Source organism: Phaethon lepturus, unplaced genomic scaffold (genome assembly GCF_000687285.1).
Source record: "Phaethon lepturus isolate BGI_N335 unplaced genomic scaffold, ASM68728v1 scaffold13014, whole genome shotgun sequence".
Taxonomy (NCBI): domain Eukaryota; kingdom Metazoa; phylum Chordata; class Aves; order Phaethontiformes; family Phaethontidae; genus Phaethon; species Phaethon lepturus.
Genome location: NW_010537033.1, coordinates 47233 through 71356, shown reverse-complemented (window position 1 = coordinate 71356; position 24124 = coordinate 47233). Strand labels below are relative to the sequence as shown.

The 24124-nt window shown below is 44.6% G+C and overlaps 1 protein-coding gene across 1 annotated transcript in view; it reads left to right on the top strand.

Annotated features, from left to right (window-relative positions):
* The window catches only part of LOC104620204 (dnaJ homolog subfamily B member 6-like), a 36709-nt gene that overhangs the window by 5786 nt on the left and 6799 nt on the right, over positions 1-24124 (top strand). Inside the window, exon 4 of the mRNA XM_010286354.1 lies at positions 21122-21328. Within this exon, the coding sequence (XP_010284656.1) occupies positions 21122-21328 (207 nt within the window). The remainder of the gene's footprint in view (positions 1-21121; positions 21329-24124) is intronic.

Genomic DNA, 24124 nt, shown 5'->3' with positions numbered 1-24124 from the left:
GTGGTTCCTCTCACAGTGTGTGCGTGTACAAACCATTCACTCCAGGGTTCTATAATGAAATCCTTTAACGCTTTAAATTTGCTGAAGATACAGTGTTTTGGATAGTCTCTTTTCTGCCTTCAGCTCCCTGAAGCTGGTTATCTGAGCTGGATAAAATGCAGCATTAAATGGCAGTTGCTGCTGCATATTCTTGGTTGAAAGAGAAACTGCCAAAACACAAAACCAGACAAGAATAAATGAGTCGGCAGAAGGCAGAATTTGTCAGTGAAGATCTCTACAGTAGTACCCATACACCAGCATTTGAATAGGCTGATGCTTGAACCGGGTGGATACGTGGTCTTGGTCCAAGTATATACTTGAACTAGCAGTTCCAGTTCCAGATGTAAGAAATTGTCACCTTCTTACACTTGAGCTAAGCCTAATAGTCTCCACCTGTTTCAATATGTAGAACACAGTTCTGTTTTTTTGAAATAACAGTGCATCCAACTTCTTTTTTAATACATGAAATGTCTCCTCATTCAGTGCTTACTGTGGATCCAATTTAAATTCTTCCTATTATGTATTATATATTCAGAATTTCTTATTTGTGCTGCTGAAATGAGTTTCTGTTCTCTTGAAACCCCACTTACTAGACTGCTCTGAAAAATTTTATGTCATTCCTTACTAATACATAATTTGTATGTATATATGAAACGTACTCACTAGAAGTAATGGATCATCAAGGGCAGCGAATTCCCTTAAATTCAATTTTGGCCAAAATAGCACAAAATAGTAACAAAAAAGGTTCTTAATTCTAGCAAATGCTAGGCATCAAATGTGCAGTGGGATGAGGTAGCTTTCAAAAAGAGTGTTTGATTAAAAGTACCATTTCTTCATATAGGAGGGATTAATTTTGAATGTGTAGGGACATCGTTCCATTTAAAGTAAAGCTGCTTCCAGTGGTTTGGAAAAACTAAGATGGAGTTTTTGAACCTGCTAAGTCACTTAACGCTTTCATGCTCTGCTTCAAAGTTCATTGGTAGAATACAATAACTTTGTAATGCTTTTTCTTGGTGTAACTTTTTGGTCTCATGCATGGCAGCAATTTCAATGCAATACACTGTAACAGCAGTTTCTCTTTAGATTGCATGGCACCTACCCCTTTCACTTGGCTTTACTGAAGAAATTTGGGATTTTTGCCTTAGAATGCTTCACACTTTAAAATGGCTGCAGCTATTGTAGTTCTTGGTTCTTAGAATAATGTCCCAGTTGAGAATGGCAGGCACTGTTCTGTGGTGTACGTGACAAAGCTGCCCTGCAGAGTAAGTATACGTAGCGCTTGTAAGGTGTATACTATATCGACTTGTGATTAGTTGATGGACTGAGTCTTAGACTGCTGAAAACAAGACTTGTAAAAGACTTAAAAAATCGTCTCTAAACAAGCCCAAGGGTTTCCTCTCTCTCTGTCAGTGTTTGTGTTCGGCTGTCCTGTTCGCGTGTTAGCTTTAGGTCTAAGTGGAGGTTTGTCTTTTGTACTTAGCTGTCCTTCTGTGTTTCAGACCATCTCTGGGATGGCTGAAAGTTACATTTTATGTTTTATTTTTGGAAATGTGTGTTCTGTTCCTGAATCTGCTTCTGTTTGAGAAGTGAGTTTGTTTCCTACTGTGCCTTAGTATAATCTGTGATTGTAACAGGAGAGTGTTTACTTCTAAGATGGTTGCCTTGCAAAACGAATGCTACAGCTGTGTGATGCTTCTGGTCAGAGAACTTTTCAAAAGCCCTCAGTGCTAATGCCGTGCTTTAACTTAGTATTAGAATGCTTATTAACCGTTTCATTAAGCATTTCAAAAATGCTTTTGGAAAACAAGTGCTTTGGTTGTGATTTTTGGATATCTTAGTATTCAGGCTTATTTTTAACTCATGGTGTTTTCACAAGGTAGTTGCAGTACAAACATCAGTCATCTGCTGTCCTGGTTTCAGCCAGGATAGAGCTGGTTTTCTTCACAGAAGCTGGTGTGAGGCTGTGTTTTGGATTTGGGATGAGAAACTGTTGATAAGGTGCTGATGTTTTGGGTTGTTGCTGAGCAGTCAAGGACAGTCCAGCTTCTCGTGCTGGCTTGCCAGCGAGCAGGCTGGGGGTGCACGGGGAGCTGGGAGGGGGCACAGCCGGGACAGCTGACCCAGGCTGGCCAAAGGGATATTCCATACCGTACGACATCATGCCCAGTACATAAACTGGAGTTGGCTGGGAGGTGGGAATCGCTGCTCGGGGATGGGCTATCGATCGCCGGGTGGTGAGCAGTCGCTGTACTGGGCATCACTCGTTCTTGTACATTCCTTTGTCGGTATTATTATTGTTGTTATCATTGTTGTTTCTTTTTCTCTTTCTGTCCTATTAAACTGTTTGTATCTCAACACATGAGTTTTTTTTTCCCAATTCTCTCCCTGTCCCACTGGGGGAGGAGGGAGTGAGCGAGCGGCTGCGTGGTGCTTAGTTGCCGGCTGGGGCTAAGCCACGACATCTGCCAATCGGCAGGAACCCCGACTTTTGAAACTTTACTTTTCTAATGTAAGAAAAGGAAGCTTGCTGGCACTGTCTGCTCCCTCTGGTCTTGTTTACTTTGGGACTGAATTGTGACCACAGACTTGTTTTACGTAGTACTCAACGTGTGCAGTTTGGATTTTCTTGTTGTTATTGCTTGTCTTCAGGTAGTTGTCGTAAGTGAAAAGCTTTTTGTCTTCTGACCAAAATGCCGAAATGGTCCTATGTTGCAATAGTGTTGGAATGGAGCATATTTCCTTTGTTAGTGTTATGAGCTATATCTTTTGAATTCATAATTTTAGTGGGTTTACTGCTTGATCTGCTTTGGTTTTGGAAAAAATACCTTGACTGGAGTTGTTTTTTTAGTGAGGTGTACTGCTGAGAAGTTAGAGCAGAAGATGGTCAGTTGATACTCTGCCACATAGGTCATACATTCACAAAGCAGTAAGCCCCGCTTTTGAAATGTTGTTGTCGAATAAAAAAAAAAAAAAAAAATGCTGTGACCATCTGAGGCATAACCCTGAACCTGTGCAAGCTGAATGCTGATTCAAACTCATTGAAACTTCTCTGAAAACTGTGTTCTGGCAGACTTAGCGCTGGGTTAGGTGTTATCTTACTTACAACAGCTGGTAGAAAGTTAATTGAAAACCCACAGGAGTACTATATCCCCGTCATGCTTACTGTGTCTAATACACACGCAGTAGTTTGGATGTGATAGTACCCAAATCTGAAAGCTGTGAAGCTTTGGTGTGAGGTAGATTGCACTGGTGGCCTAAGTGCTAATTATCTTCCAAGTAAAGGAAGCTGAAGTCTTCTGCCGGATAAGATGTCGGCTTCAGAATGTAATGGTAAGGATTAAAGTATATTTAATTCAGAAGATAAGTAAAAAGTCGTATTAAAAGGATGCTATTAAGTATGCTATGTCTCTTTAGTTCCCTGGCTTGCTAGCTTTTGCAGCACAGTAGGTTCATTTTACAATAACTAAATATAGATAATTTCTGGGCTTGACTTAAAATTGACAGTCAAGAAAATAGATTTTTTTTTTTTTTTTTTTTTTTTAGAGCCTTACAGTCATAACTCTTAAAGCTTTGCTTTGCCCTGGAACTTACCCTTTATACTGAATCATAAATGAGAGCTTTTTCAGCTGTTCTTTTCAATGTAGCCAACTTCGAATGAATGTCATAAAAGTAGCAATAAACCCCCGTAGCCGCTAGTTTTACCAGCGGTCAAAATAAAGCTGGATCCTTTCATACAATTGAATGTTAATTCTGAGAGAGATTAAATATTAACACCTAGCTTGTAAAGACTACAATAAGGATGCTATTTACATGAAAGGGCATATTCCATAGTATCAGTCTCCGTCACTTTTCTTCCAAAGGGAGCTAGACTATGGATGGTTTAAAATTGCTGTGGACTTCTCTGGGAAAGTATTTCTGGAGGAAAATGGAGAAAACTCACATGGCCAAGGCTCAGCCTTTCCTCCAGTCTCTCTTCGCCGGAGTCAGAGGACTACACCTTTTGTCTTCCCATAGTAATACTGCCTCTCATCAGGAGGCACTTTGGTTCTTTGATTTATTTGGACATGCCCTGTTCAGTAGTCACTCAGACACCTCCCAGATTAGTCTGCTAATCTCGACGTATAAATTTCTTACTACTGGGTGCTTATGGGAAATACAGCCAGGTCCTTATCACCAAGCGTACTGCACTTCAGTAACGAAAGGGCATTATTCAGCTCTTCCACACAAACTGGGAGCTGGATGTTCAAGAGAGCAGTAGAGAGAGAAGAGTTCACTTAAAACTGTTTTGGATGTGTCTGGTATTGCCTGCAAGCATGACTAACGTTTACGAACCTCCTGCCCTCAGTCTTTGACCGAGCTCCTGCATGAATGCAGAGAGGTGGAAGACTTTTCTCTTGGGGAGATTCACCTTCTGAGTTAGGACAACCACCAAAGTGTTTCTTTCATTAAATACCTGTAGTGCTACTTCCATCTTGTCTGGGCTTGGATGTTTTAGCCCCAAGAAGAAAGGCAAAACTTAACATCCTTGATAGGCACAAGAAACAGCTTCTCAGTGTAGCTTGCAGGGCGTGAAGCCAGTAAGAGAGAAGCAGGAAACCAACACAGCCTGTTTTGTGCTGATGACATAAATTTCAAGGACGTCTTTTTCCTCATTTGGCCTTTGCCTGTCTCATCAGGAAAACCTGATCACGAGTTACTGCCGTGAACGCAGAAGCAGTGGGCATTTGCCCGGTGTCTGCCGGCCCGCGCTCCGTGCTGCGGTGGAGGCTTGTTTCCCTGCCAGCGCAGGCAAGAGAGCTGCTTCTGCAGCCTGAGGATGATGTGCCAAATTCCAGTTTGTTTCTAAAAAAGATGTCTACACCACTAAGATAAAACTGTGCATATTAAAGGTCATCTTGTTTGGAAGAAGGGTATAAACATTTGTGTAAGACTAGACAAATTCAAATGAGAAGATAAACATAACATTTTTAACACATGGGTGATTATCTGTTGGAAGAACCTGCCAAGAGAAGTGGTTTCTCCAGCTTTCAGTGTCTTAAAAGACTAGTTTTGTGACAAATGTATTTTAGTGAGAAGTGAGTGTGTGGGCTCTACAGAGAAGTAGCGGAAACTCGGGAGCTGGGGGCAGAGGCTGAGACGTGACATAGGGCACGGTGTTCCCTCAGGCCTTTCTTCACAGGCTGTGTCTTAGCTTCTTCCCTCCCTCTCCTGATGTGTTAACGTTAATGCACATGGCGTATTCTCTTACCGTGTTTTTGAGACTGGGGGATGCTTTTGTGATCGAGGAATTTGAGGGATGGCTGCGGCTGCGTGCAGGGGCTGCCTTGCCGGTCGGGAGGTGCGGGGGGAGCAGGGTAGCCGGGAAGAGAGGAGGCAACGCGTGCGTCTGGGGCGCAGGTGATACTGCCCGATGGCTGTTGCCCTCAAGCATCCAGTTTGGGATGTGTAGGTGCCCAGGGTGGACTTCATGTGGGAGAAGACGTTCTGCATCTATTAAGGTAAGTAGTTGCTTTATTGTAGTGGACAAGTTGGGTGTTCAGTGCCAAGGAGGACCCAGAGCGAGGGCCGTGATGGGTGTCCCAGGGAATTTGATTTGGAATTTGCGCTACAGTGAGCCCTTGTACATCTCCTGTCTTCTCACCCACAGCAGGCTGCAGAGCTTGAGAGCGCCTAATTTCAGCTCCCAAGCTGAGGATTAGGAGGTCTCTTGTTAATGAATGTAATGTTATGGTAAAGATTGATTTGGCAGACTGAACTATTCATTTTCTTAAATGTGGGCAACGTTTTAACGATATAAAGTTTTTACTTTTAGTGTGTGTTAAATCTTATGTGGATAGCAATATGCGTGTTTTGAATTTTGAGTGAGTATGATGAAAAAAGCTGTCTTTTTCTTAATTGGATCGTCTTTGGTAGTGTACTAAATGCCTAAGACTGCAGTATGTCAGAAAAGTAGTTCAACAGGGAACAGCCAGAGAAGAGTCTCCTATAGGGCTTATGTGCGTGAAAAAAAGAGAGTAGACTCTTATTTGGGTTTTGTGTACACCTGAGCTGCATTTGTTAATCAAGTTTATTTCGAGGCAAATTCCTGGAAATACAACTCAGCAGCATTTGGATCATATAACCATAAAACGTAGCACAGAGCAAAACCAAAATGTTAACTCTTGTATGGCAAAATCCTGGTATCTCTAGGGCCTTCCTAATTTTCTGGGGGAGGTACCCTGCTTGGCGAGTGCTGGAACTCCAGAACTAAGTCATGGTTCTCCAGTCAGATTACCCATGCTTTGAGAGCTGAATATTCAGCCCTTAAAATAGCTTTTGTGCTTCTCTTTTCTGTACAGATGCAAAACCCGTAAGGCTTTCACCTTAACAGCAGTCAAAGCAGTGCAGCTTCACCAGGACAGGCACAGCTGTAGTGACAAGGAAACTTGTTAATGGAAAAGCAAATAAGTAGCTGTGCCCTTTTCTGCCTTAAAAGAAGTCTTGGGCAGAAATATTCCTGTAGTGGGCAAAATATATAGCCAGTGTACACCTTGTATGTGCTGACTGTTCGTTAGCACAAAACCTCTTCAAAACTAGTTATTTTTAAATGTCTCAGAGCTGTAACTTGTCAAAGCAAAAGAATTCTATCCAGTTTATATTTTCCAAGGAGCTTTAGAGTTCTTGAGTCACATTCTGCGTGGAACCTGTTTCAGAGGTAGGAATTCTGTTTGCTGCGCAGCTCAAGTCCCCTGTTATGTCGCTGGAGGAGACATCATCAGGTGGTCTTAGGCGAAACACAGCGATTTCTCTAGAGAATCAGGTAGAAAATGACAAAGTAGATGGTCGTTTTTACCACTGTGAGGTAAAAAAACCCATGCATACTTCACTGTGCATATACATCTTTTTTAGGTGTTACATCAATGCCAGCTACTATTGTATGGTGTGCATGTAACTTGCAGTGTCTACGGCAGTGAGGGCTGTCTAAATTTACAAAGTATTTCTGAAACATTGGTATTGACTTTTGATCCATCTTGAAAGTATTAGCCTGAAATAACTGCAAAATAATCCTGTTTGAAAGGTTAAAAGAAAGTTGAGTAATTTGTCCTGAATCCTACCCACAGCAGTTTCGTAGCCATTAGTAATGTCTTTATTAACAAATATAACTCTGTCTTGAAAAGTGTCATAGAACAGAAGGTGAATTTTAAGTGCTTTCTACTGCAGTGAATAGTCGAGAAGTGCTTCTTGTAATCATTCCTTAAAACAAGAAGCTCGGCTCGGGGAAATAAAAGGGGTTTTTTGTGAAGACACAGGTGTTTAAACCTCCCTGCTCTTCTTGATGAACGAAATCAAGAATAAAAGATTAAGTGATCACTCTTACGTGGTTTCCACTCTTCCCTCTCCTCTAGCACTTGGTCTGAGGTCACGTGTGTGCTTTGCTCCCAAAATGTTTATAGGAGGAGATGACTGCATCCCTGGTAACCCTTGTTGTAGAATAAATCACGAAGCCAAGTGCATGCCCGTGCTGTGTGCTCGGTTGCAGGCTCGGTGCTCGTTGCCCTGGATAGAATAATTTCCAATAGTGGAAAGCCTTTTTTTTTTTTATGAGAGCTGTTTGAGGGGGGGATTTTGCCTAATGCCTCCCAGCTTCTTCTGAAACACAAAGCCAACCCTTCATTCACGTCAGACTCCTGATTCAGCTCACTGTTGTGTTTTCTGGGTGTGGCGGTAAAATTCCCCAAATTATCGGTGTCTCCGGTGTTGAGTATGGACCTGTAAGTGGCACAGAGCCGAGGTAGCAGCTTGAAGTGCAGCTTTAATGTAGGTTAGATGATATATTGCTAACAGAGGTCAAAGCCGCTCAAGTTTTCTATTTTTGTGACAGTTCTGGCTAATCTTCCCTTAAAATATAGGCCCTCCAAAATTTCAGTTGAAATTGTGATAGAGATGGGCATCCTGAGGTCCTAGCTGAACTGTCATCAGTGACTTGTCCAGTATATTGGTGTTACAACAGCCTGGTTTTATTTATTGGTGTATCTTCTCAATAAAAATTCAATGCTTTGAAGGCTTCTGCAAAGAGATTCCACCTCCTGGAACATGAAATTACTGCCTTTCCTGCTGTAATTTTGTCTCCAGTCCACTGCTTAGTGTGGAGTAAGCAACTTCTTTAGAAAAAACAGTTGTTAATTCTTGTATCTAATGTTTTTAAAAATTACTGTAACAGGACATTGTTTTTGCAGAGATGCTAGGCTGTATCCAATACTGGGAGTTCAGGCAAGGTCAGAATTTTAGTTAGAAAGTGATGAAATGTTCTCAAAAGTGCAAAGTCTGGGACTTTTCATCGCAGTTGCTGACTTGCACGATAACAAATGTAGGTGAACGTCAGCCTTGTCCGTTGTGCATCCGTTCTAGGTTTCCTTTCGGTGCCGCCGTGCTGACGGCAGGACATTCTGAACCCTGCAAAGGGAGCGGTAATGGTCTTACAAGGCCAGGGAGAAACGCTGTGGCCTATGTGAGGTTTGGCATCTTCAAGCTTAGTAACTTGGCAAGTGTTTCTGAGAAGGTTTTGAGTTTGCTGGTGTTGAAGAGGGAGATGGATTAGCTTTGCTAGGTCCTGCACTTTGGTCTGCTAGTAGTACAAAATTGTCTTTGTAGTTAAACAGTTCGAACCTCTGCAGTTTTTGATGACATGTTTTTAAAGTTTTTCAAACATTTATACCATGATATGATGAGTCTGCTGACAGATACTCACTTAAATACTTGTAAAAGCTTTCACTGCCGTTACGGAATTACAGGAGATGCGAGTATGGCTGTATGATGGGTGATGTTGAGCAGAAGCTCGTTAGGGCATCTTCAGGTGTTGAGCTGTCCTGTCACGCAGGTTCAGTGGGTGCATCCCTTCCATGGGCACACCAGTCTCTCCTCCAAGAGCTGGTGGGCATTCAGGTTCTACCTTCTGGAACGTGGTGTTCTCCAGTGTGTCTGCCTTCGTTGTAGCTTGTCCCCCCCGTCTTTTGCTTTGGCCCCAGAGATTGAGGTTGGAAATGGTTGTTATTGTCCTTGGTGCTTCATCCTTTGGATCTCAAAGGTGCGTTAAAGAGAAGGTGGGATAGTGCTGCTGCAGCAATGTAGGATGGGAACGGCCATCGCTCTGGGCATGGGCAGCTCCGGGGTGGCCTTCCCAGGAGATGCATGGCCCCGTTGAGTACACCAAGCAGGTACTAATGTCACTGTTTGAACTTTCCTTCTCTTTCCAAAACTCACAAAGCGCTCTTGGTAAAATGTTCCCTGTTCCCACTGGATCTCAGCAGAAGGAGCGTATAAACTGGCTGACAATACTGTTCCCAGGCCCAAAAGGTAATTGTAAGTATTGTATTCTTGGATGGTAGTCGTGTCTGGTTTGGTGTTTGGGATTTTTTTTAATTGAGAAAATTTTAATTTCTGTGCACTCCATTTATTGGTTATTTTGGTCTGAGCTTCAGTTCGAGCAGTATACACAGAGCAGTTTCTTTGTGTGTGTATAAATATATGCATGTATACATATGTTTGTGTGTGTAAACATTTAGTTATTGATGATAGGTCTTGGATTTGAAAAATTACTTGTTGTATTCCTAAACCGTGGTGGGTTTTAAAGCACAGGTTGAAGAGCTTGACTATGGGTGGGAGAGAAGGATTGTTTGAAAACTTTGAGAGTTCCCTGATGGATTGGAGATGCCGAACAACAAAAAGTGGTATCGCTTGGGAATTACAGCCCCTGTAAGGCCTGTGTACAGGTTCCTAATTAAATATAGTATTTAGTCAAAATTATTATTGAATGTCAACTTGAAATGCTATTTTTTTTTCAAATTCAGACTTCTCATTATCATGCCAACATTATTGAACTGAATGCCAACTAACAGCTTAGTGCTCTTGTCAGGACGATGTCAAAAATAGGCTTCGGTTTTGTGGTGAAGGTTCATAAAACACTTTGAAACCTATTGAGCTGTTGGAAGCAGGCTCCGGGTTGCTACAAGCACGTGTCGTTTTCGGGTCAATTAAAATATGGTGGTCTCTGGAGCTCTGTAGATCAGGGATGCGTGCAGACGCTGGGAGCTGGGATCCGCTTGCCCTAATCCTAGTAATGCAGGAATGGATGAGGAATGAATTACATGTTGGGGGGTGTAATTGCAGAGGGCAGGTATCTTTTTTTTTTTTTGATAATTAATATGTGAAACCCTTAGTGTCCTATTTAAGGCTCCGGGTAGAAGGGAGAATATTTTTCAAATGACTAACGTGAAAAGATGAGGGCTTACAAACTGAGCAAAGGCAATGCAATAGAAAACATGGGGCTTGCTCTTACTGTCTTGTGTCTGTGAGATTTCAACAGCACTAATAGCCATTTGATGAAAATATAAACTTGGTGATTTTGTGCTTTTGCCAAATTACTATGGAAGTGTTGACAAAACAGCTGGGGAAGTCATTCACTGCATTTTTCTGAAGTCACTCATGCGATTCTTTTATTTTTAAATTTAACAGCATGGCTTTTTGCTTTATATATAGTTTTTTTCTCTTATGGTAAGCTAGATTTGCAGTACATGAAGGTTTTGAAGACTGGTTTAAAGCTGATAATGGAAAAATGTTTAACAAAACTGTATAATTTGCAAATTAGGGCTTGCTCAGAACTGCTCTGGAGTTGCTCCTGTTAATGAGGGCCACTAATGGAAATAGAAGGTGTTGTCTTCATACTTTATGACTCTTAAAAACTATTGGGTTAAAGATCTGTTCGTTGGGAAGGTAGAAGGGCACTTTTCCTCTGCTTGCTGTCTGAAGGGTTGTCTAATTAGCAGCCAGTTTTGCTGGACCTGGTGGTGGTGGTAACTCCGAGGAGGGTTGAAGGCGAGAAGCAAAGCTTTGTCTTTCGGGGCAGCGAAGGGGCCACGTCGTCTGGCGCTGGGAGGTTCTGGAGCACAAACACGAGAGGTGTGAAGGTCCCTGGGGCTCTGCTTGGGTGCAGGGAGAGAGGAAACGCCGGCGGAAGGTGCCTCATGTCTGGGTACATGATGGAGGACCTGGCCAGGCTGCATGTAGTTGCGCTGTGGATTTTTTTATTTGTTTTCCTCTAGTAGTGAGTATTAAGTTGCATTGTAAGGGCTGGTTATTTTTATTTTCCTCAGTACGATTTTGGTTTGCACTTCAAAATCCAATTTCAAAGTGAAACGTGAGCTGCAAGGGCTTCCTCATGCTAGAGGTGAAACCTGCAGGGACTTTTCCCTGGGGTTGAAATATGTGAGATGAAAAAACCCTGTGAATATTGAACCCAATCAAGTATTTTGATGTCAGTGATACCAATTCTGGAGGAAGAGGGACCGTGTAAGAGGGGGAGGCAGTTACTGGGATATGAGCCCTACACATTGCGCAGGGAGTGTTTTGGGGAGAGAAGCCCCAAGAGTAGGAGCCCATGGCACAACTTTTTAAGGGGGGTCTGACTGACAGCACTGTAACGTAGTGGCATACAACGTGACTTGCAAGAAACGATGGTAGAGATCTGACATGACCCTGAAAAGTGTAGAAAGAATAATGTTTTAAGTAATCTTTTTTTTTTTTTAAATGAGGTCCATTTGCTCAAACTCTGAGCTTGAAATCTTGCTAATTTGTATTTATATATGTCAAGCTGCGAAGCTCATTCCTTGTTCTTTGATTCCTTTCAAAATTCATGCGGAAGTGAATAAAGGACCTCAGTGTGATAAAGTCTTTTAAAATTAATAAAATTCACTTTGAGCAGCAGCATGCAAACGGGGTCATCTCTTTGCTTGCTGGAAACACGGGGATTTGTCTTACCTCCTGCCATTTGCATTTCCCACATCCCAGATCTTTAAGATGAGAGCAGCTGGCATAATCTATACGTGCTTCAAGAGAAGCACAACAGCTGCAGAAGCCTGGATGTGCTCAGCCTGCACTTCTCTCTGGCCTCAAATTTAACATAGGACCATTCACTGGGCTTGAAAAGATCTTCCGAGGAGTAAGTTTTGGCAGTGAGGAGGTAAATCCCGGCTCTCTCGGCAGCTCCCTATCCGTACGGCAGGCTGCGGAGCTCGGTGCCACCAGCTACAGCCAAACGGGATGGGCTTTAGCCACTGATCCCCGTTCAGCCGCTCGGGGGGGACAGCACAGTAGCTCCTTTCAAAGTACCCGCCGGCAGCGCTGCTGCAGCTAGCGTGGGGTGTACGCTCATTTCGTTTTCCCAATTTGTTGCTGATCGGGGTATCTTTGTGGTGAAACGTTGTTGTCTTGAGTAGCCTGATGTGCAGGATTCCTGTTGGTACACGCTGGGCTGAATACAGGATATTATTGGGTTTTTGGGCACGTGTGGGGGTGGTGGGTAAAATCCTGATGGCTAAAAAAAAAAAAAAAAGAAAAGGCTGAGCTGTCAAAGGGAGCTGTTGCAGGGCGAGGAGGGTGAGCGACCCGGCGTGGGGCTTTCCCCGTCCCTGCCCTGCGCCGCGGGGGTACGGGCTGGGTAGGAACAGAGTGAGCTGGCGCCGGAGCAGCTGGGTACGAGGGCAAAAATAAAAGGAGCAAGTCCATTGCCAGCTTTTAAAGCCAGAAGGGCAGAAGATGGCTGTGTGCATTGAGCAAAAAGTATTGAGCCCTGCCCTTTCCCAGATACTGGACGTGCTGCAGCCATGGCTGTACCGGGACAGAAATAGCACTGCGAGCGTCGCTCCCTCAGTCTCTGCCCTTTTCCCCAAGTCCCATCACGCTTTTTTCTTTTCCCCCATCACTTCCCAGGAACTTCACCACCACCTCCCGTGCTGTCCCCGGCCACTTGTGGACTTGTTTCCCCCCCTCGCAGGAAATGCCCGGCTCCCACGGCAGAGCAAATAGTAAGTGCTGGTCCTGGCCTGGGAAAGCCTGGCCCAAATCCCCCAAGTTCTAAACTTAGCACGAGGTTTGGAGTTGGAGCAGGGAGACATCACGCACGTCTGAGCGTGGTGCCGTCGGCGACGGCAGAGGCGTGGGGCTCGGAGCCAGCGCAGGCTGTGGGATGGGGAGAGGATGAGGTGGGACATGGCCGCAGGTCTCTGCGGAGGGCCCGGGCTGGGCGCTGACGGTGTCTTTGGTTGTCAGCCCGCGGGCGCTCTGGGTGCCGCTCTGGCTCAGCGTTCCCGGCGTTGGCGGGGAAGGTGGCTGCCACCGCGGCGAGCCGCGATCTCCTCCTCTTCTCTCTTCGAGTCTGACGGTGGCACCGGGGAATACGCAATTGCTCCGGAAGAAAAATGGTTGCCAATAAATCGGGGAAAGCCCCTGGTTTGTGTGAGGCGACTCAGGATGTCGTCCTTCATCCCGTGCTTTGGCTGATCAACTTCAGCGCCGAAATAAACTCCCTTTCCAGTTTACAAAAGCTCTGCCCCTAGAAGCGATGGTGCGGATGGGGCAGCTGCTCCGGCATTCCCCGGAGAGTTTCTGAGTGATTTCAGGCTCTTTCGGCTTTCGAGACTACTTGCATTTTTTTTTATCAGTAGATTTTAAAATGGCTGTTTTTCTCATAAGCATCGCAGCAAATAGCAAGAGAGAGGTTTTTAAAGGCTGTTGCTGTCATACTCAGAGAGCGACGTTTTCCAGAGAGGACTTGACCAAAACTAAAATTTACATCGAGTCTGACAAACCTGGGAGAGCACAGGCTGCACTCCTGCTGTTAAGCGTTTTACTGTTAGTGCTTCCTGGCATTTAGAAACAAGTTTAAGAATGATTAATCTGAAGAACTTGCTCAACATCGCCTCCGGTAACGGTGAGGGAGTACTTTCCGGGGGTGGAGGGGGTGCACATGTGGTTTTGTAAAATACCCTGGGCTTGGTATCTTATGAGCATCCCTTGCTCCCAACAGAAATCAAAAGAAACTGTGATGATTTGGCAACTTTCTGAAAACAGCTTTCAAGTTTGGTCCCCCAAATTAGACTGCTTCTATGTTTTAGTAGAGTTACTTGGTCTCCTGATGTTTTCTCTGTGCTATAATATATTAGACATGAAGCTTTTAAGAGAAGAAACAAAAGAAACAGTTAATCTCTAGGAATTTTTCAGCCCAGGGTAATCCAGGCCTGTAGACAGGTTGTTTCCATGAAGTAAGTTCTCGGCTCCAACGGGCTTCTCTAAAGTGTGAGATTTCCCAGCAAATGTCGGACTTGAGTCGCAGAGGAACCCTGGTATCTTCTGCTAAGTTAAATATTAATACCAGAGCTGCTGTAAGCATGGAAAAGTTTATCAGTACAAAAATCTTATCAACAGATTACAAAGACTGTAGTACTATTGACTTCAGATAAATGTATTTAAATATGTATTTTTTTTTAGTTTCTCTTTGGGTCGCTCCTTTGGTGACAGCTCAGCTCTCCCCAGCAGCGGATGTAGCAGAGTCATCAGAAACTCCAGTGCCCTCCGTAGGCGCAGGGTAGATTCCAAGTCCTTGTAATAAGAGGGGAAAAAAGTCAAGCAAAGCTTTTTTTCTTTTGAACTCTTGTTTTATTGTCAGTTGGCATCGGTAGCAGCTCAGACTGCCATCAGACTTCCAGCTGGGTCCTCTCTAGAAGCAGCAATATGGTGTGCTGCTTCAGAAAATACATGACCTCTTAACTTCAGAGTCTTAAAGAAGTGTAAGAAGGACACTTTGTTGGCCATCATTCAAGAAATACTAGAATGGAGTAAGTTTCCTGCAAGCCATCCTTGCACAACCTGGGGCTTTATCTCGGAGCCAACTTGTGTCATTAGATAAAGCCAGACATGCCTCACCGGTTGCATCTCCTGATGCTGGTTGCAGGAAGGGCTGCGTGTTGCTCGCAGCCATGGGGAGGTCCTCCTCTGGACTGAGCAAACCGGTGCGCCTGCTGTTTGTTTCCTAATACAAGGGAAAACCCTGATTTTATGTTTATTTATACACACACACACACATTTTCTTTTCCTTGGTTAGGTGTGTAAGGAAACTGTGGCGATGAGGGTGTTGGTCTCTTCTCCCAAGTAACTAGTGATAGGACGAGAGGAAATGGCTTCAAGTTGCGCCAGGGGAGGGTTAGATTGGATATTAGGAAAAATTTCTTTATAGAGAGAGTGGCCAAGCATTGGAACAGGCTGCCCAGGGAGGTGGTGGAGTCACCACTGGGAGGGTTCAAAAAACGGGTGGATGTGGCACTTCAGGACATGGTTTAGTAGGCATGGTGGTGCTGGGTTGATGGGTGAACTTGATGATCTAAAAGGTCTTTTCTAACCTTAATGAATCTGTGATTTTGTCAAAGAGCACGCAAGCGGTGGGGCTGCCATGCGGGAGCCACGAAGGCTCCGTTTCCTCTTGTGCGAGAAGTGACCTGGTAAATGTAAATAAGAGGTTTGATATCCTCAGGATGTTTACCCCGGTTTGTTCGGCATGTTTCTATTAATTACTATCTTGCCATTAATTACTGCTGATTCCTGGTAGGATTTCAGTTCAATTCCAGGACGTACACAGATGTTACTTAAATGTAACACAGAATAATAATGTTAGCCCGTGCGGGGCTGTTCTTTTGTAAAGTCGTCTGTGACTTGTCTGTCCCACCTCACCTGGAATATCCTCTGCCTTCGTGTTTTTATTCCCGAGTGTTATTGCCGTTTTCCAGGATTCCTGGGTGTAGCTGGTGGCTCCTCCAAAGCACCCACCTAGTCCAAGAATTTGGAAAAAAACCTCACGGTTTGCCTTAGACATGTAAGATTGACGCATTACCGAAAAAATACGAGTTGGCAATGACTTTTCCGATAACGCCGCCCCTCACAATAGGCAATATTGCCCTCTACTGGTTAATTACAGGTTAAAGGATCCATATTTTCCCCTTTCATACAGCAGTACTTTGCTGTGAGCAATTATTTTTCAGCCCTTCTTGCTTGGAGCAGAAGGCAGGTTTTGGACCTAATGCAGTTTTTTAGGGTGGTGCAGCTCGTGTTTGATTGCTTTGTCCCCAGAAGCTGCTTTTCATTTGGGAGAACCTGGTGCACCAGAAAACCAAACTTTAATTATGGTTTTTAAATGTTAGTGGTAATGCTGAATCCCTCATTTTCAGAATTAACCCTTGGAAATGTGACTTCTCCAGACTGGTTTTTCAAGTGAAGTAACTGCAAGTTTTAAAATTATTATTTGCATTAGTAGAATAAGACCTTTTGCTTCACGCTGCAATCTGGATGCTGGTGCTGGCAGCCCCCCATAATTGCCCTCTCCCCTGCCCCGGCTGGGGCAGCTGCACGATGAGCTGGATCCAGGCACTGACCGGGGTTAAAAATAAGCTTGCAAAAAGAGCGTTATTTTTAACCCGGGTCCGTCCCCCGCTTGGGTTCACGGCGCGGCTGCCCAGGTTCTCACGTGGGTCTGCTGGCTTGGAGGCACGGGAGATGGCAAGAAGGAGCCATGGGGGAAACCGAGGGCTGTTTTAAAGCTGGAGCACCCCGAAAGCTGCTTCTCAGGTGGATATTCCAGCCCTGAACTCAGCTATGGAGCCCTCCCTCCGACTCGTCTTCCTAAAAGTCTTTTCCAGGGCAGACATCACCGTTGACAAAACTCCAGCAATGTTTAAGCACTTTTTGGTGGTGATGCCCTGTGTGGGGGTCACTCATTCGTGACACCGACCCTTCCCAGAGTAAATTCTTTTCAAGTCTCATAGTTGCAGTTGTACAGCTAGCTGTATTCAGAGTCTGGCTTGAATGTTTTAAATACATTTAAGTATGTAGAACAAGAGAGAGTAGTTGGTGCAAATGACGCGTTAGGTTTGCTTTGCAAGGTGTGCTAAAGATAGATGATCCGAAGAAAGGTCTGGCAGCTCATACAGCGCACAGCGCTGTAGTCGATTCAGTATTTGAATCGCAGCCGATGCGATGTTACAGCGTTTAGCTAATTTATGGTGCCATCCTAGTCTCCTGCAACTCAGAAAGGGGAAAAAGTTTGGACAATTTTTTGATATCTATTTGTTGAACTGAAACTTGTCTTTACTTCAGGGAGAGGTGGGAAACTGAATGACTCTGTTGGGTGATCGAGATGGATTTAATCCTTCCAGTACTTAACGGGATCTTATAAGAAAGATGGGGACAGACTTTTTAGCAGGGCCTGTTGCAATAGGACGGGGGTAATGGTTTTAAACAAAAGGAAAGTAGAATCAGAGTAGATACAAGGAAGAAATTTTTAACCATGAGGGTGGTGAAACCCTGGCCCAGGTTGCCCAGAGAGGTGGTAGATGCCCCATTCCTGGAAACATTCCAGGTCAGCTTGGATGGGGCTCTGAGCAACCTGATCTAGTTGAAGATGTCCCTGCTGATTGCAGGGGGTTGGACTAGATGACCTTAAAAGGTCCCTTCCAACCCAAACCAATCTCTGACTCCATGATTTAGCTGCAGAATGCGCTGCCTGGGTAGTGGTGGGGAGGAGCTCTGCACCCCCCAGGGCTCCGCCGTGGGTGAAGTGGGGGCAGGCGCAGGCAGCCCAGAAATAGGAAGCACAAGTTATTCTTCAGGAGGAAAACTGAGTAACCTTGTCATCTAATCGAGGTTAATAAATTGTTTGGTTTCATTTCCCACTGTATCACGTGTTGGAGCATGCAGGCGCAGCCCCTCTGGCGTGCGTACCCCGAAGAGCAGAGTAATGCCGAGGGCAGCTTAAGACAGAATTTTCTTGCAGTGTAAGACAGGTCAGCTCAGCCTAGCAAAAATGCTAATTACAAATCCTTGATGACAGAAAGTTAGGGAGCTTATGAGGAAAGATTTAACACAAACTTCCAAAGGGACGCCGTTTCCCTGAGTCCAATACTGAGGAGTTGTGCTCTAGGCTTAGCGTAGATTGCCGCCTCTTTTGGGGCAAATGCTGGGTTTGAACAAGTTTTCAAACAGCCCCTTCACCACTTGTTCTCGGCGGATGCTGTCTAAGTGTTTGATACTGATTCCCACCCACCGCCACGTGCCCTTCCCTGGAGCTTCGGCCACAGCTGCGCTGCACAGGCGAGCCCCAGGCAGGAGGAGCCAGGTCCTGCATCTCGGACCGGTGCAGGCAGCGTGCAGGCAGCGTGCAGGCAGCACCAAGCACAGCCAGGGCTCTCCTGCGTTCGTTGGGCTGGTGCAGCACCTTCAGCCGATGTGATGGTGCAGTGCAAGGTCCAGCTTCGGGGGTTAGTTTTGGATCATTTTTGAAGGAAAGGGACGTGCATTGCAGGAATTGTCTGTTTGTGGGGTTTTTTTCTTGGTGTATCACCCTTCATGGAGCAATTGAACTATGAGCCCTGCTGGAAGAGGGGACAGTCTGTGCTCTGGGCCGTTTGCGGACGAGCTGCAGGTGGAGGACACATCAGGCAATGCCTTGGAGAAGGTGCATCGTGACTTTTCAGAGACAAAAAGTGGCATAGTTGTGAGGACTTGTCCCAAAACTCACAGGAGGTGTGTAACAGGCAGGCAGCATTGTTTTCCAGAGTCAGAGCCGTGCTCGTACTATCAGGAGCTGCAGGCTAGAACCTGCTCTGGAGAGCAGCTCTCATGGGATTTGATAAAGTAGGACAAGCTCTCCTGCCTCTTCCCTAGGTTGCAGTTGATTTAATTGGAAAGTTCGGAGTACGGAATACCTTTTGCATTTTTATATTTTATTTTAAGTTGGACTCAAGCAGCGAGTACCTGCTGGAAGACCTTTCTGTGACTTCATTAGGTGCTCGGTGCCGTGGGGCTGGTGGCACAGCTCCGCTCTCGGGGCAGGGGAGCTCTGCAGCAGTTGTTCGCCGCAGGCAGCGGATCAAGGAGGCATCGGGGTGAGGGAGGGACGGCATGCAGCAATGCTGCGGTACGTCACCAGGGAGGAGCAAGATTATCTTGAATTCTTCCAGTGTTTAACTGTGCCTTTCACACCAGCCGAAGTAGACTTTAAAATGCGGAGATTAATCTCTAGCATAGTTAGGAGTAATTTATAGGGGTGTGTGTAGAGCATCTGGTTTAATATTTAACTGCGCTAAGCGTTAGTCTGTCTGATCGGGGTGTCTCTGCGATGCACACACACACACACAGCCTCAAGAATGGCCTCGGCACATTTCTCATTCCTGCGTCTGCTTGCCAATACAAATTTAAAAAGTGCATCAAGCAAGACTTTGCACATCAAAAAGAAAGCTGCGCGGTTTGTTTCCATGGGAGGGGAGGGATCTTCTATTTCTGGTGCACTACAATTTGTTAGGAAATGAACTGTCTTGACTGGTTTTTGTATGTGCAACTGGTGTTACATGGATTTCCTATGGTTTTTTGGTTTTTTTGTTTTTTTTGAGTTTTTTACACCTGGCATTTTATAGGCTCCCTCTTCAAAGACCTGGTATCATCAGACTGATACATGCTTCAGTGCTGTTTGTACAGCGTGTAAAATCACGTAGCCTCTTACGGGAAATGCTGGCAATTCTGCATCTGACTTTTTCTGGTCTTTTCCTTACCCACCACCTCTCATAGCTGCAGCACCGTGCCCCATGCGAGGGGAAAAAAGGTGTCTTGCCAGCCCTCTCCTACTGCAGGGAGAACCACACACCGAGTTTTACACCGGTACGGTGCAGGCAGGCAGTGTCTAAATGCGGAAATCCTCGCTGTTGTCATCACTTGTGCTTTTGTCTTGTTTGCTGGTGCCTTTGGAAGTGCAGGAGACTCCAGAGTAAAAAAGCGTGAGCGTTGTGTGTGGGGGGGCATTTAATCACCTGGGAAGAAGGGTCCTCTGCATCATACCCGTGCACATCGGGCGCTCACATGCACGGCGGGGTGATGTGAGGCACGTCTTGGAGTCCTCTTCTCCTGCAAGGCCTTGGGTGCCACACTGCACTGTGAAATGACTTTTTCAATATACCTTGCCTCCTTTTCCTCATGCCCTCAGAAGCATCTCCCCATGTACGATTACAAGGTAAAGACAATGCAACCTGTTTTGTTTGAAAGTGTCTGTGGTTTGGTGCACACAACGAAGTGGGTATTACTCCTGTTCCTTACTGCATACGTGGTGCTTTTTCCATCTTCAAAGCATTTTCCAGCCATGAACTAAGAGCACACGCATTAGCTGAGAGCACACACCCCTCTCTAAGCAGCTGATGCCGAGCACATCCTGGGAAAAACTTCCAGAATGTGACACACCACTTTTGATGCAAATAAATGACGCCATGTTTCATCAGCTCTATTAAAAGTACTTAAGTAATTGAATTAATGAAACTTTAAAAAGCCTTTAAGAGACAAATGGGGTACACACCTTTCATCTCACTTCTTAAAAATTTTTCTTTTTACTTTCTTATTTTCCACATTGAATGTCTTTGGTTGGATTTTTTATTTGGTATCTTACTGTTGGCTTTTCAGTGTGTGGTTTTGCTGGTTTTTTTGTGTTACAGTAGCTGATTACTCTTCTTTGCAGTATTCTGTTACAGTTTCTACAACGAAGGAAGGTGTAATCTGAAAAATAGCATGAGTATAACTGCAATACCTCATCTTTCATATTAATTTTTGCAAACTGTTTTTTTATTTCCATTGTGTTCATTCACCTTTGCTGTGAGTGTGTGCCTGCCTTGCCCCCTGGACTGTGCTCCTCTCTTACATACTCAACCCCATTTCCCGTTTTCATGTGATCTTCTATGCTTCTCTGCCATCCTTCCACTTACGGATGTCCAAAATCCAACCCCTCTGAACCCACATTTGTTTTTCTCTCACCATCCCTGTAGCCATCTTGGGTATTTCTCCCTCCTTCCGCCATAGCTTTTCCTTGAGCAGGGCCAACCCTTCCTGGACAGATGGCCCAGGTGAGGTGGGGCGAGATGCCATGCTCTGCACAGGACAGAAATATCATCCAGGGCCAAGTGCTTGGCTCGCTCACCCTGCCTTTTGGGAAAAAGGAAATGGTGGCCCCAGAGTTGTCATACCTAGCTGACTTTTCTGGGTGGCTCCAGTGTGGTGAGGCCATTGATGGAGCTTTCTGCTCTGGACACTCCCTGATCTGCAGATAGACAGGAGTATCTGGTGAGCTAACCACAGCCAAAGCCGTAGTTTAGTGACACTCAAATTCCAGCCCAGTTTTGAGTTTTTTTTCAGGCTAAATTTAAGCGTTCTGGGTGCAGCTGACTTTTCTTGCACTTTGCTTTTTCAGGTGAGGCAGATGAAGAAGCCTTTGCCGAGGAGTGCAGACGGAGAGGACAACATGCTCTGCCTTTCCAGCCGACCAACCCTCGCCTGCTGAAGTCTCACAAGCCTGCCAGTTCCCCCAAATATGCCTATCATTATAACAGCGATGAGGTGGAAGAACAAGATAGAAGCCGGGTTACAAGCAGCTTGGAGACCCCTTTTTATTTATCAGGTGTGCACAAGCATGTTGATGAGAAATGTGCAGAAAAGGATCCATCAGCTAGTCAAAAGCCAAAACCAAAAAGCCAGGCAAGAGGTTGTTGCTGTGTGTTGACTTAATGTTAGCTCCCTAGTAGATAATAAATGGCAGCTTTTGTGCCTTCACCCTGCATTAGCTCTGCTCTTCAATTTAGTCTGGACTCACAAACGCCCTGGTATATTCAAGGATCCAGGGCAAATATTGTTATGCTGTTGAAGTGCCCATGCTTTTTGTTCTTAAAAGTGAAGGCCTTTTAGAGGTTAACTAATCACAATACCTTGCACATTCATTTACTTAAATTGTGCTTGGCTTCCTTGTCGAAGGAGTAGTTCAGCAACTTGATATTATTTCTGGAAGCTGCAATTTTAGGCACCTAAATCCTAGTAGAGAAGGCTGAGACCGTTCCAGTGAACGCGGAAGCGCGGCAATTGTCCCAGTTATTTTTGGAAATAATTAGTCCTTTGATATATTTCCTGTCTGTAATGTTTCAGCAATATAGTCCAGAGGCTATCTTGGACAACAGAGTCCTCATAACTACTTGATTTAATTTGAACCTGTGGTTAAAGATCATCCAGGACTGCCAGGACAGGTTTTTCTGAAACATGAAGGTGCTTTTCTACCTGGATGCCCAAACTAAGGGCCCTTCTCAGTAGTGCTGAATTAGGTGAAGCACTGGGAAGTGTGAGCGTATGAGGCTCCTCAGGGTAAACACAGTGCATGAAAAACATGCACTGTACCCCAGAGCATCTGCTCACATACACCCAGTGCTGTACTGCATTTATGAGCCTTTAAATCTAACACCATTTTCTGTACAGAACACCTAAAGATATCATGTGGGATGACAGCTTGAGAAAATAGAAACATTCAGATAAATGTCTTCCTGATCAGCTGCTGGAAGTTTTGTCTCTTTAGGGATGGCTAAGTTGAAACTTTTCTTAAAAAAAAAAAAAGATTTAATATTTCTTTACAGAAGCCTGGAGGCAACCTCTGGGCTGATGTCCTGAAATCTCCCACACAAAGGTTACAGGTTTTGTCTCCTGTGTCTGTAGCCGGCAAAACAAAACCTTGGCTCTGCATTTGGAGACTTGAGGTTCTCTGCAATCATAAAAATGCCTCGTAATGGTTTTTACTTTTTGCTGTGAATCTATTTATGCTCCAAGACGCACAAGTTTGCAGTTGAAATGAAATTCCAGAAGTATTTGTGCAATCACAAAATCCTGTCTTCTACCATTAGATTGTGAGTTGCCTTAAAAGATTCAGGGTGAAAACTTGATTGCAGTAAGACTAAGATTTTACTGTTGCTTTAAACATTTTGCCTACTGTTCCTCTGACGGACAGGGCTGCTGAAGGACTGGTTGAGTCAGTCATAAAAACCTACGTGAGTGTCTTAATCCCTCCCTGGGAAGTCTGCACATGAGCCCTGGCTGGTAACACCGTGTTCTCCTTCATAGGTGTTCACCTCTGCCGACTGCCTTGCCCAGCAAGCAGGCTTCACCAGCGCAGGTCTGTAATTGTATAGGCCACTTACTTGCTCCCATGTGGCTGCTTCTTGATCACTGCAACAGCTGCCATGCTTACACGGGCCAGCATTGGGAAAGGGTAGCATCTTTTTCTGCCTTGGTCCAAAGCCCACTCAATTCAGTGCAAAATAGTTAGTTAAGTTCAATAGCCTCAAACTGGGCGCTGTTCCACCTCGAATCAGATGCTGTTGCCACCACTGGCGTGTGGCCCTTGGCAGCGAGACTGTGCGGCAGTTTTAGACGTTGTCCCAGTTAGAGCACCTCAGGCAAATCCTCAGTTGTTAATGATTCACCTGCAGTGAAATGGTTTTCTTTTCCCAGCTCTAAGAGTGGGAATGTTTGAGTTTTAATTTGTAAGTCTGTAGCAAACTTAAATGAAGGAAAAGAGGATAGGTTTCATCTTGACTACGTGGTGGGAATCCCTCTGGAAGTTGACATTTCTCTGTAGTGCCCAAGGAGAAAGGCTGGCCAACTCATTTAGACTGGCAGCTGATACCCAGAGGTGAGGTGAATCCTTTCCTTAGTCAGGATTTCCAGTCATTACAGTGGGTATTTAATAAAAAAATTAGAGTTTAATTTGATTCTCCATCTAACATTGACATTTTGCGTTTTAGTAGGAATTGCTCTGGGTTTCATACTGTTCCTGGTTTTCTAATGGCCTTTTAAAGTAAAACTTCACCTCTGGTGCTCTGAAGTCACTGCATATCATCTCGAACACTTTTCTAGCTCCAAACAAGTAATTTTTAATAAGAATTCAGATACTGCAGGTAATATGCTCCATGATCATATGATGTATGTCTGGTGGTATCCAAGCTGTGTCAAAGTGGTGGTAATGCCAGCAGAGACCTGGGGGTTGCAGCCATTAATGGTAGAGGTAGTGGCAACTACCCCTAAAAACTACTTCTCTGGATTTGAGAGTTTTGACCTCTATCTAGCAAGAATGGTTGAAATGTTTAATTGTTAAAATACTGAAAAATACATGATACAAAAGATCATTATTTGCAAGATAATATTGCAAGGTTTGCTCTTCCTTTTGAATGAAAAAGCTTGCATTAAACTAAAACTTACAACATTAATAATTCATTTTTGCTGCATTTTCATCCACTGGCATCCCTGAAGGGGAAACCACTTTAAAATAACTAGCTTAACTAATGTAGATCCTTTCCTGGCATGGATTCCTCTGCTGGAAAGTTGAGCTATTTGAACTTTATTTCATCTTTAATGCAGTCTCCGTTCTTTTTACTGACAT